At 35.3% G+C, this 16,929-nt stretch overlaps 1 protein-coding gene across 1 annotated transcript; it reads right to left on the reverse strand.

The window, feature by feature from the left end:
* Positions 1-1,809: 1,809 nt before the first annotated feature.
* CSN2 (casein beta) lies at positions 1,810-15,935 on the reverse strand. Its single transcript, XM_047092256.1, has 7 exons — positions 15,885-15,935; positions 15,143-15,169; positions 15,020-15,046; positions 13,947-13,970; positions 13,806-13,850; positions 11,975-12,502; positions 1,810-1,818 (listed from the first exon to the last, which is right to left on the reverse strand). Exons 1-7 carry the CDS (start codon positions 15,933-15,935, stop codon positions 1,810-1,812), a joined length of 711 nt encoding a protein of 236 aa, XP_046948212.1.
* Between the last annotated feature and the right edge of the window lie 994 nt (positions 15,936-16,929).

Genomic DNA, 16,929 nt, shown 5'->3' on the forward strand with positions numbered 1-16,929 from the left:
ATATAATTTATAATATTGGGAATCCTATACAAGTATAGGAGTTTGTATGTTAGTAACATTCTATGAAGATGTGACATTGAGACTCAGGTGAACCCAACAGTTGTATCCTATTCCTTGTGCTCACTACAGAAGAAATCCTTAGCAAGTCACCTAGTGAAACCAAATGATTGCTTGTCAATAGGCAAACAGACTGAAAAGTCAACAGATTTGTTTTAATTACCTTCTCCCACTTGATTGGAGCTTTTAAATGTGTGTGTGTATGTGTGTGTGTGCACTTCCCTTCACAATGGTGGCAACTTTCTTTCCAAAAGATCAAACTAAAGAAAATGATAAAACTCTGACCCACATGAAAACTTTTTATTCCAGTTGCCTTGCCATATCTTTTATATTACTTCAAAAGAAAATACTATCTGGTAATAAATTATTTTCAAAACTTAAAAATCAGGAAAAATGGATATATATGTCAGCCACAGGAAAGCACAAATAACATTGTAAGCTTTATCTTAAAATGGAAAAAATGGAAATTAAAATGTGCATACCATAATAGTGTGTCTTCAACTCAAAATATGTAGTATGGCTAACCACATATTTCCTTTTCTCTTTACAGATGTGACTGAAAATTCCATTCTCTAAATTTCGCCTCTATCGTGTAGAACCATCCTAGCCAAAGGATTCAACTGTTATTTTAGAATAGGACAATCCCAAATTGAAGGCAGTCTTTTCTTCTTGAGTTCTCTACTGTGCATTAGATAGAATATCATCATTTTCATTAAGCTAAGTTTTCCTAACAGTTTATTGTCTCAATTTCAGTTACATCATGCTGGTGTGAAGGCCACTGAATCAGAGGGTATTGAAGTCTTTACTAAGTTTCTGTGATGGAAATTTTGTTTAAAAAGTCTTTGAATTGGTTCTTCTGTAAGTGCCATCACTTCATGTAATTGTGTGCAGTGACTGAGATTTTTCTTTTTCTTTTCAATAAATTATACTTTTAAGGCACAGTCCATACTTTCTGTCATTATTCCATTCAGCAACATTTACATAATCCTTTTCAGAGTATGTATATAATATTTTGTTTTCACTAAATTTTTCTATGATACTTTCAATCACATTTTAATGAAAAAGGTTAAAATGTCACTTCTGATTCTGGCAAATTATAAACGAGGTCCAAAATCTTTCACTTGAAGTCAGTTGTTTATAGAATATTTCCCATGAGATGTGGCTGCAGAGAGGAACAGCAGTGTGGCATTTGTGTGTCAACTGGGTACTTGAACAACCTGGTGATGCAATTAATTTATGCCACCAGGACCTGTTTGTACTCAACCCACTTGATTATAGCTGAGTTTATATGTAGGTAGATTAGACCATTTAAGAGGTCACCTTAGTACACACGGTCACCTAGTAGCCATGGTGACCTGTTCAATATCCTTCAGAGCCCAATGAGGAGTTATTTCTTGAAATGACAATTGTTACTTGCTCTGATATCCTAAAAGCCCCAGGTGAGATTTACTTTTCAGGGTATATTCCAGGTTTGCAGCCAACCCAACACGTCATGACCCTTTTAGAACTATTGTATTTATAAGATCCTAACATACAAGAGATAAGGCCTCTTGTGGCATGCCCTAAGCCATCAACTGTTTGGCATCCTACCAATAATATATATTTTATATGCATAACACCCAAAGATGAATTTTTTGCCTTGAAAATGAAAAGAAAACCAGTTAGCATCGATTCTTCTGACTTCTCTCTGTGTTAAGAAGTACATGATAAAAACACTTTGTTTTTATCTGGAGGTTTGCCAACCTACTCCAACTACTGAACCTGCAAGAAATTAGTGGAGAGTACAGGCCCTTGTGTTTTCATAAAATGTGTCTCCCAACTTCTTTCGTCATGTTATTTCCCAAGGCTTCAAGGATACTTGATATTTCTCATGTCATGAATCCTATAGAAATAAAGTCATCAATTTAATGAATGCCCAGTGAGCCATGGAATAAGACAATCTTGTTTCCTGCAAGCTAAATTGTAGTACAAAGCTAGAGCAGACTTGTCCTTAAAATTGTCCTATGAGGTAGAAGCCTCTGTTCTATAAGATTAAAGCAAACTGTTGCTGGTATTGTTTTCTTCTTTGGTTTTAAAGGCAAAATGAAGGGGAAAATGTGAATATCAAGGATTTATGTGACACCATATTTAAAATACCACCTATGAGGAAGGTGGAGAGGATGGGAAAATGGGTGAAAGGGAGTGGGAGATATAGGCTTCCAGTTATGGAATGAATAAATCGAAGGGTGCAACACAGAGAATATAATAACTGGTATTGTAATAGTGTTGTATGGTGACAGGAGGTAGCTATACTTGCGGTGAGCATAGCATAACATATAAAGTTGCCCAATCACTATGTTGTACACCTGAATAAAATACACTATGTTGTGTACTTCAATAAAAAATAATAATAATTTAAAAATGAATTGTCACCATCTTATTAAATTTGCTATAATCCATTGTTACTTTCCAAGAAGCTATTGAAAAGGCCAAATGGGAAATCAAATAATGAAACAATCCACTCTCCTAACATCTTTTAGTTTTTTTTTTAAGTTCATCTATTTATTTTGAGAGAGAGAGAGAGAGAGCAAGTGGGGCAGGGGCAGAGAGAGAGGGAGAGAGAGAAAATCCCAAACAGGCTCTGTACCATCAGCGCAGAGCCAGATGCAGGACTCCATCTCACAAACCATGAGATCATGACCTGAGCCAAAATCAAGTCAGATGCTTAACCAACTGAGCCACCCAGGTGCCCCATCCACATTTTTTACTCTTTAATAGTTGCTGCAATTTCCCCAGAGATGCAAAATCATTATTTTATTATAGAAGAAGTTAGAATGGTTTCTATTCAGTACTTTTTTTACCTTACTACTCCATACATCAGGGAGGTAATATAGGGATTAAACCAGTTTCTAAGTATATCTATTCTAAATATACACTCTGAGCAGAGGACTTACCATTAATGGTTTGGACTAGGTTTGAAGGGAAACAAACTGTGCGGGCAACATCAAGTATTACTTGACTCAAATAAATTTCAATATGAATCACGGATCACCAGGAGATTCTCCATTGTAAACAATGAGTGGTAAGACACAGAATGGATCTCAGAGTCTGGAAGAAGATCAACTATTTCCCTTTTTTTATGTAAGTGCCCAAAACTCATAGATCAAAGACAAGGACTAGGATTGGAAATATGATATTATAGTAAAGTCCCTACAGAACTTTGACTTTTCTTACTTCAAGTGTTACAGATCCATGTTAATTCTTATTCAGAAATTGGGGTGGATCATCACTTTCTGTTGGTAGCTTATCCAAAAATCTGTTTACCAGACATATTCTGTTCACCAAAATTTTTATATTTATATATCAAAAATAACCCTGATGAAATTGCTATTAAATTTTTCCTAGGGATATATTGATTAGCTTCACACAGCCATCACTTCTGGTTTGACCATTTTTCATACAATAATTATCACCACCACCACTTCCTGACTAAATCTCTAAAAATGTTAATTATCTCCTTGCTTCAGGAATTTACCTACTATCACTTTGTTTTGTGACTGGGCTCCTTTCATCTACCTTAAGGTCAGAAATCCAATTTTAATTACTGTGAGGCTCCTAATAGAATGCTCGGTCCACTATAGTTAGGGAAAAAAAACTTATAAAAGTCCATTCTTTCTTTATTATTTTAAATTTATTTTAGAAAGAGAGAGCACACACAAGCGGAGGAGAGGGGCAGAGGGCAGAGAGATAGGGAGAGAGAATCTTAAGTGGACTCCAGTCTCAGTGCTGAGCCCAACGTGGGACTTGATCCCACAACTGTGAGATCACGACCTGAGCCAAAATCAAAAGTCAGACACTCAACTAACTGAGCCACCCAGGCACCCCATAAAAGTCCATTCTTTAAGAAAAAGGTTAAAAAACAGTCATCTATGCATTGTCTGTAGAAATGGGTAAGTGGTAGGTCCTTAGAATTAAGCATATCTATCTACAGATATTTTTTTAATGTTTCCTTTTGTAACATGGTTACCAAACCTTTTAGAACACTGCAGATAACACAAATAAGTGAGAAAAAAAGGTTAGGGGAAAAATGATGCTAATTGTGAACTGAGTATATGTCTTCTTTTGCCACTCCTTCAAATCCATTGTGTGATATATGTCACACAGGCATATATCAAGTGTGACCAGATATTGAGACTCATAAGAGAAACTAGAGATATAAATTTTGTGTAAAATTTTCTGATTTTTAATATGGCCTAGTTTTTTTCTTTTTTTTTTGGAGAGAGAGAGAGAGAGAGCACAAGTTGGGGAGGGGGTCAGAGAGAGAGTGAAAGAGAAAATCTTAAGCAGACTCCATGCTCAGTGTGAAGCCTGATGTGGGTCTTGATCCCATGACCCTGGGATCATAACCTGAGCCAAAACCTCAGAGTTGGATGTTCAACCAACTGAGACACCTAAGCTCCCTTAGTTTTTTTAAATGCAAAACACACGGTCCCCTTTTCTTTGTTGACCACATTAAGGAAAGAACTTGCTAAGTTTTTTTTTATTCTTACTGACAGGCCATATGAAGGATGAAGCAACAGTGAGAAGCAGAAAATTAAGGCCACCATCAGCTATGGTAAACAAAGAAATCATGATTTTATCATGAAAAAGAAACACAGTGAGATCTTCAGGATCATTTAGGAGTTAGGGGTCTAAATCTTTCATATCTCCCAGTACATTTCATTTTTTCCTAATATTTGGTATTTCACTTTCCTAAATTTCACATGAGACCTACAAGCTTGTGAATTTGTGTTATTTTAATTACTATAGACTGAATGTTTGTGTTTACCCTAAATCCATATGTTGAAACCCTAATCTCCAATGTGATGGTAGTTGGAGGAGGGGTCTTTGGAGGCAACTGGGTCATGAGGGTGGAAACTTCATGAGTGAGACTAATGCCCTTATAAGAAAATATGTGAGAGAGATGAGCTATCTCTCTCTCTGCCATATGAGGATATGGCAAGAAGGTGGCTATCTGCAAGCCAGAAAGACATCCTTCACCAGATTCAGGATCTGCTAGCACCTTGAACTTGAACTCCCAGCCTCCAGAACTGTGAGCAATTTTTTTTTTATTTTTTAAGCCATTCAGTATATGGTATTTTGTTATGAAGACCTGAACTATAAAAGACCCACTATCATAGAACCATGACATACAGGAATTTTGTTCTGTTTGGTCAGGAATATCATGGTGCCAGTGACATAGGTAAACATTACCTCAAATTAATGAAAAAAAAAAGGAATTTATTAGCTCACGTAACTAAAAATTCCAAGAGGGAAGTATAGTTGTATTTAGGAACTTGAAGGTGGTCACTCACCATTTTGTTCATCCTTCACTTTCACTCTTCTTTGGACTGATTTAGTTTGCAGGAGATAAAAAAGACGGTTTGCTCACATCTCAGAGCTTCATGGTTGTTCAGGTCCTACATCTGGAAATGACTACACTGTAGCTTCCCTGAGTATCACACATCAGCAGAAGAATGTTAATTGGCTCTGCTTGGAACAAGGACCTCTCCCTTTGGGTGTTATGACATTCCTGGCTTGGAATATATCCTCACTTTTTTTTAATGTTTATTTACTTTTGAGTGAGCGCGAGCAGGGGAAATGCAGAGAGAAGGGGACGGAGGATCCAAAGTGGGCTCCGCAGTGACAGCAGCAAGCCTGATGTGGGGCCCATGAGATCACGACCTAAGCCAAAGTTGGATGCTCAACTGACTGAGACACCAAGACACCCCTATGCTCACTTTTTTTTTCACTAAAATCTTCTTCCTACACACTAAGATACACCAAATTGCAATTGTAGAAGTTGAGAATTAAGTCTCGAACATTCTTCGGGCTTTCATCGTTTAAAAACTTTTTTCTTCCCTGGGGGGGCTCGATTCCAATGTCTTCCCATTTGCAAACTTTGCTTTCCATAATTTCAGTAATGCAGAAATTTTTCGGTTCTCTATTTTTGAAATAATTCTGTCAAAGCTTTTCAAATAATTTCTGAACAGCAGTAACCAAAATCTGTATGCCTCATTATATTAGTTTCCTGCTATATAACAATGGAACACAAACTGGGTGCCTTAAAATAGCAGAAACTTATCCTCTCCTAGTCTGGAGTCTAGAGGTCTGAAATCAATGCGTGTTGGTATGGCCATGCTTCCTCTGAAGGCCCTGGAGATCCTTCCTTGTCTCTTTCCAGCTTCTGGTGGCTGTTGGCAATCCTTGGCATTCCTTAACTTGTGGCTGCATCTTGTAACTATTTAACCCCAATTTCTGTGTTCATCTTCACACAGCTATATTTCCTCTGTGTATGTCTGTGACCAAGTTTGCCTTTTCTTATAAGAAGAGTTTGCTTGGAAGCAATTATAAATTATGTAAATATATGCACCTTAAGTAAATGGATGTGAATAAAGATGCAAAGCAATTCAAGCACCACTTCACTACAAGTTGAAGGCTATTCAGCAGGTATGCTTCATCAGCACAGAAGTTTTCTCCAGAAATACTGTGTATAACACTGATTAATCCCAGTTGGTCTGGATGACTGTATGCTTATCTCTAGAGTCACTGGCTGTTGGCCAACACTATGGTATTTAATAACGAAAGGCAAATGATACCATAGAGATATGTCTGTGAGTTGCTTTGGGCAGGATACATCAGCCTGTCAGGATTGTTTAATAATAATTGCATATGGTTTACACCAGGTTTCAGTGGAATCTAGGAGTTGAGTAAAATGGGGCTGGTTTTCAACAGGTATGACTAGTCATGTAGCCAAAATGTGCCTGCAGGACAAGTTTTTTGTAAAAGACCCTCACGACAAGTGGTTTTGAGCTTCCTGGTACTGAGATGCTTTGCACAGCCTCCATTAGTGGTTTAAGATCTGGAGATAAAGCATATCCTGTATCAAGCAGTGGAAGGACAAATAAGTTGCTACCCAGATCTTAGCACTTTTTCACTGCACATCCTTTCCCTGTGTTGCTGTCTTCTGTTTTTCCCTGTAATAAATCTGTTTTTATTACAGTGGAAACTGAGTCCTCTAAATCCTTTCAGCAATAAAAAACTTCACATGATTATTATGTAATTAACAGAGGCTGCAAAGAACCACACCACTGAATAATATACAGAGGAAAAAAAAAAACAGGAATTAATCTGCAAGTTCTCTCCCATCTCCTGCATTCCATTTTTCAAATTTCACCATAGTAGGGTCTAAAACACATTTTACAGTATCATTATGCAGCCACTCCATAGCTTTGGAGGAAACCAGGTCTATTGCCATAGAATGAAATGGTATTTAAGTCCAGAGGCAAAGAGGTGATTCTGCACCAGAGAAATCCCCACTTTTAGGGAAAAAGAAGGTAGGCAAGACACTAATAAAGAAATACATGATTTTACATTTAATATACATTTAAATTTTTAAAGCAACAAACAGCCATATAGAAAAGCACACACATCAAAATGTATTGTCACAAAGAACTCAACATCCAGATTAAGGAAAAGAATATCACTAAGCATCTGAGAGCACCACTCAATGTTCCCTATCAAGTTCTGCCTCCCCTCAGATAACTACTATCCTAACTTGTTGCACTAGAAATCAATATTTTGTAGATTCTAATATATAATATTTATGGGGTGTCTGTCTACTATCATCCAGTCTTCCTTATATAAAATTCATTCATGTTGTGCCATGTAGTAGTAGTTCATTCATGTTAATTGCAATGTTCCGTTCTTTGTATATCACAATTTATACAAAATAGTGTTGATTCCCATTAGTGTTGATTTGAATTTTGGATATTAAGAACAAGGTGCTAGGAACATTGGGTACATATTTTTAGTGCATATGTATGTATATGCATTTTTAGTGTAAATACACACACACACATATATGTGTATATATATGTATATATATATATATATATATACACACATATATATGTATTTCTGTTGGGTATATACTTAAGAATAAAATCTCTAGTCATAAGATATAAAGATGTTTATCTTTGACAAAGACTGACACAGGTTTCCAAGATGCTCATGCCAGTTTACATTTACATCAACATTGCTTAGCATTCCTATAGTTTGTTTTTTGCCAACACTAGATATGGCCAAATTTCTTTTTTCATTTTAATCATTCTGGTGGCTGTATTGTGATATTGCATGGTAGCTTTTAATTTGTATTTTCCTGAGAACTGGTGATTTTGAGTACCTATTAATATGTTTGTTGGCTATTAAGAAACCTTCTTTTGGGGCGCCTGGGTGGCGCAGTCGGTTAAGCGTCCGACTTCAGCCAGGTCACGATCTCGCGGTCCGGGAGTTCGAGCCCTGCGTCGGGCTCTGGGCTGATGGCTCAGAGCCTGGAGCCTGTTTCCGATTCTGTGTCTCCCTCTCTCTCTGCCCCTCCCCCGTTCATGCTCTGTCTCTCTCTGTCCCAAAAATAAATAAACGTTGAAAAAAAAATTAAAAAAAAAAAAGAAACCTTCTTTTGGTGAAGTGCTTATTCAAGTAAGTCTGTTTCCTTTGTACTAGTGTATCACTTTTTTTCTCTTACTGAAATATGCCCAGTGAAATTTGAGCAAGTCAGAGACTGGATCCAGATGAAGAGTTATGCTTGTCCATGCCAGATTTGAGATATTAATTATAAAATTAGGTGTGGAGACCAAAAAGGCAAGTTGAGTGCATGAATTTGGAGCTCAGCAAACAATGCTTTTGAAGATGTACATTTAGAAGATTTCAACGTATGGATGGACTTAAAGCCATGGAACTAAACACTATCAGCCAGACTAGGCCTAACCCTTAGGGTACTCCAACCCTTAAAGTTTGGAAAAAGAAATGCCGGAAAGGAGACTACAAAAAAATAAATAAATAAATAAAGGCTAGTGAGTTAAGAAAGAAAGCAAGGGTTTGATGAGTTTAAGATTTCAAATGAAGAGAAGTATGATATTTAAAAAAAAAGCAATGATCAACTCTACTAAACAGCTCTGCGAGGTTGGGTAAAATGAACACAAGAGTAGCAAGAAGAAAGCTGTTGGCAACCTAGGAAAAAAGTGATTTCTAGAGGGACAAAACCTTGATGGGGCAGGTTAATGAGACCGTAACGTATTCAGTATGGATAGTTCTTCTATCATAATTGTCACAGAGTAGTCTAAAGAACTGGGAGGAGTTTGGAGGTATATTGTTACAAGATGGAATTTTCTTTAAAAATGAAAGATATAGCATAAGTTTGACTTACATTTGATCCTTAGGTAAGGAAAACAATTGCTAATGAGTCACTGGGTAAACTAAAGGGGATGGAATTGAGCGTACAAGTGTAGTTGTTGGTAAAGGAAAAATTCATTGCAATGAAACAATTACTCTGCAATCAGAGAAAGTGGATATCAGACCTTCATATAAGTCTTACTTTCTTGGGCATTACTGGCCCAAACCATGTAACCCAGCTCATTCTGACTGTGATACTGGCTCTTGCTTCTCTGGTGTAAATGAAGTCAGTAATGTGGAACCATACAGAACAATTATCCTGTAACAGTGCAGTACACTGATCAGATTAAAACTTCATTAAAAACCTTTGAGTTGCCTATTTTACAGATGTGGAAATTGAAGCTCTGAAGGACTAACTTTCACAGCCCCACTTAGCTACCATTAACAGCAGAGCTGTGAATCAGCTTTCTCATTTGAAGTGTTTTTTTTGCTTAGAGTGACTATAAAATTTAACATTCGATGTTGGTTACTTTAGATAGTGAAAGTCACAGGTGTACTAGTTTAACTGGGACACTAGGTGTAAACCAAGACTTTCCAGAACCAAAATAGGGTATGATCACCCTATCCTTTTCTCCACTTTTTGATATTCTTTACCATTCAACTCAAAGCATTCTATTCATTTCAATTTTCCCATGGCTATTTTTAACACCAATAATCCTTGTTTTGTTATGTTTTATTTTGTTTTGAGAGAAAGAGAGAGAGGGCATGTGTGCTCATGAGCAGGAAAGGAGCAGAGAGAGAGAGAGAGAGAGAATCCCAAATTGACTCCACTGTCAGGGCAGAGCCTGACAGGGGGCTCAATTTCACAAACCATGAGATCATGACCTGAGCTGAAATCAAGTCTGACACTTAACCAACTGAGCCACCCACTTGCCTCTTAACACCAAAATCTTAAATTAATAACAATCTTAAGGGCAATTAAGTCTTGAAAAATTATAATAAAGACAGGAAAACTTAAATATGCCTAAAGGATTAATTTATTGAAATGACTGGTTAGGAAATAGAGTCTCAAATAACAAGCACAATTCCAGAAACTATTTTTACACATATTTTTCACATACTTATGGTATTTCCAACTCAAAATTAAACTTCTATGGTATTAGTGAATTAAAATTTGGAAAATGTAGAGTTTATGAGCAAATTCAAATTAAGATGAATAACATATAATACATAAATAAATAAAAGAATAAATTTTCATTTTTTCCATGTAGATTCAAAATTATTCACTTTTGGTAACGATGTAAAGATTGAAAGGATGTCACATTTCCAGTTGCAGTCAATTCTGTAGAATATAAAGCAAATATAGAACTAGTTATGTTATATGACATAACTATTCATCCCTCCTCATTTGTAATTTTGGTGTGATTAATTTGTAAGACAAATTTTGTTACAAATGCAAAATATTGAGGCCTACCAAGGAGGCATATAAAATTCTGATATGATTAAATATCAGCTCACTGATACTTAGACTAGACTAGACTAGTCTACCATGATCGCAGAAATATTCATATTTTAAGAATCCCAGAGCTATATTCTCTCCCTTTTTTAAACCTCACACCTGGAAAAATTCATTTTATTTTGATTCATGAATTAAAGGATGATATGTAAATTTTAAGTGAGATAAAACAATTGAAGTTACAACGCTTAAGTTAGAAATGAGAATGAAAGAGATCTTTAAAAAAAATCTCAAATATATTCACATAAAAGTAGAAGAAATTGTTTTCAGTTTTTATAAAAATGTTGATAACCAAGCATCAGAATATAGGCACTTGAACGCAAACCAGTCAAATCTGTCTATAGCACATAATGAAACTTTTAAATTCTTTGAAATAAAAAAGATACAAAATTTCAAGTCAGTAGATAATGATCAACCGTTGAGACATCCATGATGCTTTTATCATTAATAAATAAGTAGGCATATTGATAAAGTTTGTCACTATCTTGGACTTATAAAGTAGAATGAAATATAAAGAGATATTAATGAAAATAATCAGTCTAATCTGCAAACTCCCAAAACTTACCAAAAGTAAGGAGGGGACATTAACTTTGAAATTCTCTTAGACCTTAAAAATTAAAAAAAAAAAATTAAAGAAAGCAAAATAATTAAATAAAAAATTCACATTTATGCAAAGAAACAGATTCTTTTCCTAAGAATTCTGAGTGATAAAATAAGCATCTCAATTGTTTACCCTCATATGTACATATATCAAAACAAGATGTGAAAAAATTCTGCACCTGCAGAATAGATGTGCACAAGGAAAACTTCAAAATTGTAGAAAATAATAAGCCTTTTTTATTCCAAGCCCAATCAGATTATCAGATTTAATTCCAGCTTTAATAAACCTTAATCCTCTACCTAAATTCTCAACAGATCGATTAAATCAGAATCTCCAAAATAATTTGTTCCCGATGGTATCTTCTACATCGAAGATCAGAACAATTATATCAGAATCTCTGTGGGTAGGCCTAGACATTGGGATTTTGGAAAGAAACAGTCCTACAGATAGTACTATTGTGTTGCTAGGGTTGAGAATCATTGATCTAAACAATGTGCAGTTTAGATCTATTCATTATTCATTTATTCTTTCATTGTAGAGCTCTCATTTCCTCTATCACCATATTCAGGTCATAAGTGAGACAGCAGAATTATTAAGTTTGGACTTACAATAACGGGATTGTAAGCTGGGGCAGTCACAGGTTGGGCCTCACGGGTGGCATCCTGGTACAGCAGTAGGGTTTGCACGGGCATGTCTCTCTGGAGGTAGGGCACAATTTGCTGGGGAAAAGGCATGACTTTGGGCTGTGGGATGGACAGGAGTGGCTGAGGAGGAAGCATGGTAGTCTGAGGAAGAGGCTGGGGGATCTGGTGCATCAGGGGCTGGAGTAGAGACAGAGGCAGAGGCAGAGGCAGAGGCAAGTGCAGACTTTCAAGATCAGGGAGATTCACGATTTGGCTGTCCAAAGAGGGCACTGCTGGAGATTTCAGAATGGGCATCACTTTGCGTCTGGGGAAGATGGTCTCCTTAACTTTGGGGATTTCCATTATTTCAGGCTGAAGGAAAGGCAGCACCATAGCAGGCTGAGCAAGGGGAAGGATGTTCTGTGGAAGAACAGGGTAAGGAATGGGCTCAGCATAAGGATAGACTAGAGGCTGTGGCTGGAAAACGGGGTGGATTTTATTCTGGCGTTCCTCCTGGAAAGAAGGAAAAGAATCTTTGTTTGAGTCCATGATTCAGCTATAACTGTAATTTATGATGAATTAACCTCCTGTCTTTTGAACACTCATAACTGAGTGAAAAGAGAAAGAAAATCTTTTACTGATCTTGGTTAAGAAATTATTTTCAGTCAGGTGAAGACTACTGAGTAAAACACTCATTGAGGTATTTCTCATTTACTCCCTTTCATAGGTGAATCCACAGATCAAACTGAAATCAAGTTTTGGAGATTTCAAGACCTGTTTCACCTTTTTCTGAATTGCCTAGATAGCTATCCACTTTGGTCTTCGTAAGTATGGACTTTTCAACATAATGTGTTCAAAATACAGCAAATTTTTTTCACATATGAACGATCTATTTAAAAGACTTAGAGGGATAACTCCAACGTTTATTTGCTGTTGTTGTTTTAATGAAAATGAAATCTTAATTTATGGCTTAATTCAAGGAGTTTCTTACACTAGTCACCTTCTAGCACTACTTCCCTTGGTAGAAGGTAGTTATTTTGAGACTTTCAAGAGGCATCAATTTGTGAATTCATTCCGATTTAAAAATATTTGGTGTAAGTTCCAAACAATACAACTTCACTGATAAAATAGAGAAGATGAAATATTATTATTAGATAAATATGTTACCAAATATGTTACCATATGTAATTTAATTAAATGAAGAATTTTATGTTGTCTAAGAAAATCTTTAATTTTAAGCAAGCTCTACTACTTAATAACTGTGTGATATTGTCAGATAATTGTGTACTCAATTGTTCTGTACCTCACTCCTTTCATCTGTGTAATGGAAATTCTTTGAAGAACTTCACCATTCATAAATGTTAATATAAAACATACAAAATGTTATATAAAATCACTGAATATTCACTGTGTGTCAGCTCATCAAAACTGTGGGGTTATGAATGTTCTTGGTTTACAAATAAGAAAATTAAGTACAGAGAAACTTGAGGCCAAGGGTATACAACTAATAAATGTGTCATATTGCCTTCTTGTTCTCTTTCATCCGAATATCCATCTTGAGACTAAGGGGAACGTAGTTCCCCACTTGAAAATATGAGTAAATCAATAATTACCCTTAGGTTTTGATTCTATACTCTGCATATTAACTCTGAGTTTGAAAAAAGCCATTTATGTCTTAAAAATATATTGACTGTCGGAATTTAACTTCCTCATTGGCATTTATTTTATTATCAGTCTTTAGAGTGAACACATACATATTTTGTGTGTATTAGATTCCATAACAACTTTAGAAATATACTTATCACAAAAAAATTACCTGCCTCTGCTGCTGCTCCTCACGTTTAAGATTCTCAAGTTTCTGCTAGAAACCAAATCACATATAAAGAAATGTTACCACCTATAAAAATTAAATGTAGGAAATTTTGAAAATAAGTACACTTAAATATGAAGGTGTTACCTTGTTGATGTGTGTAATAGATTCCTTCAGAAAGATAAAAATAAAATTAGGTTTAGTTTCATGAATGCTTCTTATTTGTCAATACAAATCAGAAAATGATAACAGGTAATAGGTTAACATGTACACCTTGTTTGATAATAGTAAAAACTCAGGATAATTGCTGAAACTTGTATGTTTTGCTGTTCTGCATAAGCTTGTTGTAAAAAAGACGTATGAATGCAGTTAAATAAGAAAAGAAAATTAGTGAACATAGTGCAAAAAGAGGTATTTAATAGATGCTAATTTCTCTCTATCACCACACTCCCTTCCTGGGACAACAAATGATCTCTGTCACTCTATCTGAGTCTAAAAGAATCAGATTCATTGATAATATGAATTTTATCTTTTAATTGTTTTAATCATTCTTAGTTGACTTATTATGTTTACACTTCAAATTGATCATAAGAAATAAATATCCCCCCTTAAGGGTCCGTTAACCTTGTAGAGAGACCACGTATACTATCTAACTAATAGGTAATGACACATCAGGGTAAATACCTACCTGACTCTCCACGCAGATTTAGGACTACACTACCTGTCACTGCCTTTTACTTAATATAGTGACTATTGCATTACAAAATATGTCCATTTGCATGTCTGCTCACACACGATGTTGCAAGCTCTTTTTTATGGACATCCCTGTTTTCAATTTGGACCACAGCTCCTAGTCAACAAATATCAATAAATATCAGAACAGTGAATAAGGCGCTCAATAAATATCAGAACAGTGAATCAGGTCAGTGTAAAAAGAGCTCAAGACAGAAAAAAAACCTGTACAGTTCATTGAAAAAAAAAGAGGGGGTCACAATGACATAATTTCAAGTAGTCAGCCAACTTAGAAAGTGCTAGTAGGATACTGAATTTTCCAGATGTTTATTCTGTCCATAAACATTTACAATGGAAATTTACTTCAAAACTTATGTCAGAACATAGCTGCATTATTAACCTAACTGTCCTAATGTACCAAATAGAAAGATAACACAGCATTTTACTGTTCCAAGACTGGGAAATTGCCTCTGAAAACATTGTCTTACCTCACTGCTTGAAAGACTTTCCACAGTCTGTAAAGGAAAAGCAAAAAATAAAACAATCAATAACTATTGCAGAATATTAATAATTTATGGTTGGAAATTTTTTTCTGAATAAAAATATCTTACCTCAGTGGATACAGTGAGTTCTTCCTTCTGTAAAGGAAAAATAAAACACTACTTTGGTTTCCATATGTAACTCATCGCTAAACATTTTTCCTATCTAATTTTTATCTTCTTTATGCAGCTATTTCACAAATTTGAGAAATAAAAAATGCTATATTGAGAGACTTAGAAGGCCATTGTTTTTGTCTTTTATGTTTAGTAACTTTGTTAACATATTTTTATTTTACATGAATCAACAGTTTTTGATGGGCAACAGAAAAAAGTTATTTTCATTTGTTTTAAACACTTTATTATGATTACAAATACATTTACGATTATGATTATTGCCTGATAGTCCATCCTATCATTGTCTTTGGATAGATACAGGTAGAAGTGGACCCAGTGCCCTAAGATAAGAGCTACACGTATTTTATCACTGGAATAAGATATATTTATCTAGGTTGTACATGCACGCCATCATATTTGTGCAATATTATTATTGTCATTTTTATATCTGGTTCTTTTCATTTTGTCTCTTTGCTAATAAGTCCACTTGCTTTTCCCTAAGGAAGCGGTGGCACAGTGATAAAGAAAGCATTTGGCCCAGAATTGTGCCCCTACTGCACACTGCTGAAATACTGGGTGAATGTCAAAACAAATCTGTTGGAATTCTGCTTTATTTGTATTTTAAAAATGTTGTTGATGTTATTCTCTACACATAGGCAGATAGTCCATTGCAATCTTAATTATTTAGACACTTTCTTACCTCTCTTGCAAGAGCAAGAGCCACCAGGCAGGCGAGGATGAGGACCTTCATGGTTATCAAGTCCTGTCAATGGGGAAATGAAGGAATGGTAATAGATTGGTCAATCTACTTTCTTATTTAGCTAGGGTTACTTTCCTGTTAATGAAACTAAAGATAATATGTAATAAAAATATCTGCATTTTAGGGAAAAATACTAATAAAAACTTTATCAAGGTCAAAATCTCCCATGGCTCCTTACTCTTACATATTATTTTTATACTTCATGGCTAACTGTTCAGATTTTCTCAGGTATCACCCCACCCTTCCTCACTCATTTTCATCTCATTCACAGTACTATGGTTTTCTTGTGTTTTTTCGAAAGACAGAAAAAAGTTATAAGTACTAGAAAAAAGTTATAAGTAATTACAGAAACATTTATTAATGATTCATTTGTTCAAAGATATTTATTTAACACCTTTTATTGCCAGATACTGTCTAAGTGCTGGGATTGTATCAGTGATCAAAATATTAAGATCTCAACCCTGATAGATCCTCAGTTCCATTGGGAGGAAACTGATCAAAGAAAATATATGCAAAGATCATATTTTAGTTTTTACTTTTTTTTAGTGAACCAAACCATTTCCATGAATATTTGTTTTAATCATATCTCATTTCCAATAAGACTGAGATTTCATTTGAGCATTTCCTTTATTTCCTCCACTCATCCAGATGCTCCACTGATTGGTTTGTTTCTTCTCGATTTATACCCACTACTCAGTCTTCATCCCTACATATCCAATAATGCCTCCTCTCCTTTGTGACACACAACTTTAGAGACAATACACTATGCTTTTTTTCTCCCTGATTTCTTGATTTACCAAAGTATCAGATCCTCTTGCCCAATCCCCACTCCAGGCTACCTCTTCTCATAGTACAACATATATGTTAACACTTTTAACCAAAATGTACTAAATGCCTGATTTTGTTGCATTTCTATAATTTCTTGTACAAAACAATGTTTGTGCTACTAAGATAGCTTGACATACAATCTTCAATCTCAGTTATT

Source organism: Lynx rufus, unplaced genomic scaffold, assembly GCF_022079265.1.
Source record: "Lynx rufus isolate CCGP_SWC_20201006 ecotype Redwood Valley unplaced genomic scaffold, mLynRuf1.p SCAF_3, whole genome shotgun sequence".
Taxonomy (NCBI): domain Eukaryota; kingdom Metazoa; phylum Chordata; class Mammalia; order Carnivora; family Felidae; genus Lynx; species Lynx rufus.

Coding starts and splice junctions, on each gene's coding strand:
- CSN2 (XM_047092256.1), bottom strand. CDS start 15,935: ATGAAGGTCCTCATCCTCGCCTGCCTGGTGGCTCTTGCTCTTGCAAGA. Junction 15,047..15,142: donor AACTCACTGTATCCACTGAG/GTAAGATATTTT, acceptor TTTCCTTTACAG/ACTGTGGAAAGTCTTTCAAG. Junction 13,971..15,019: donor AAAGTCTTTCAAGCAGTGAG/GTAAGACAATGT, acceptor ATCTTTCTGAAG/GAATCTATTACACACATCAA.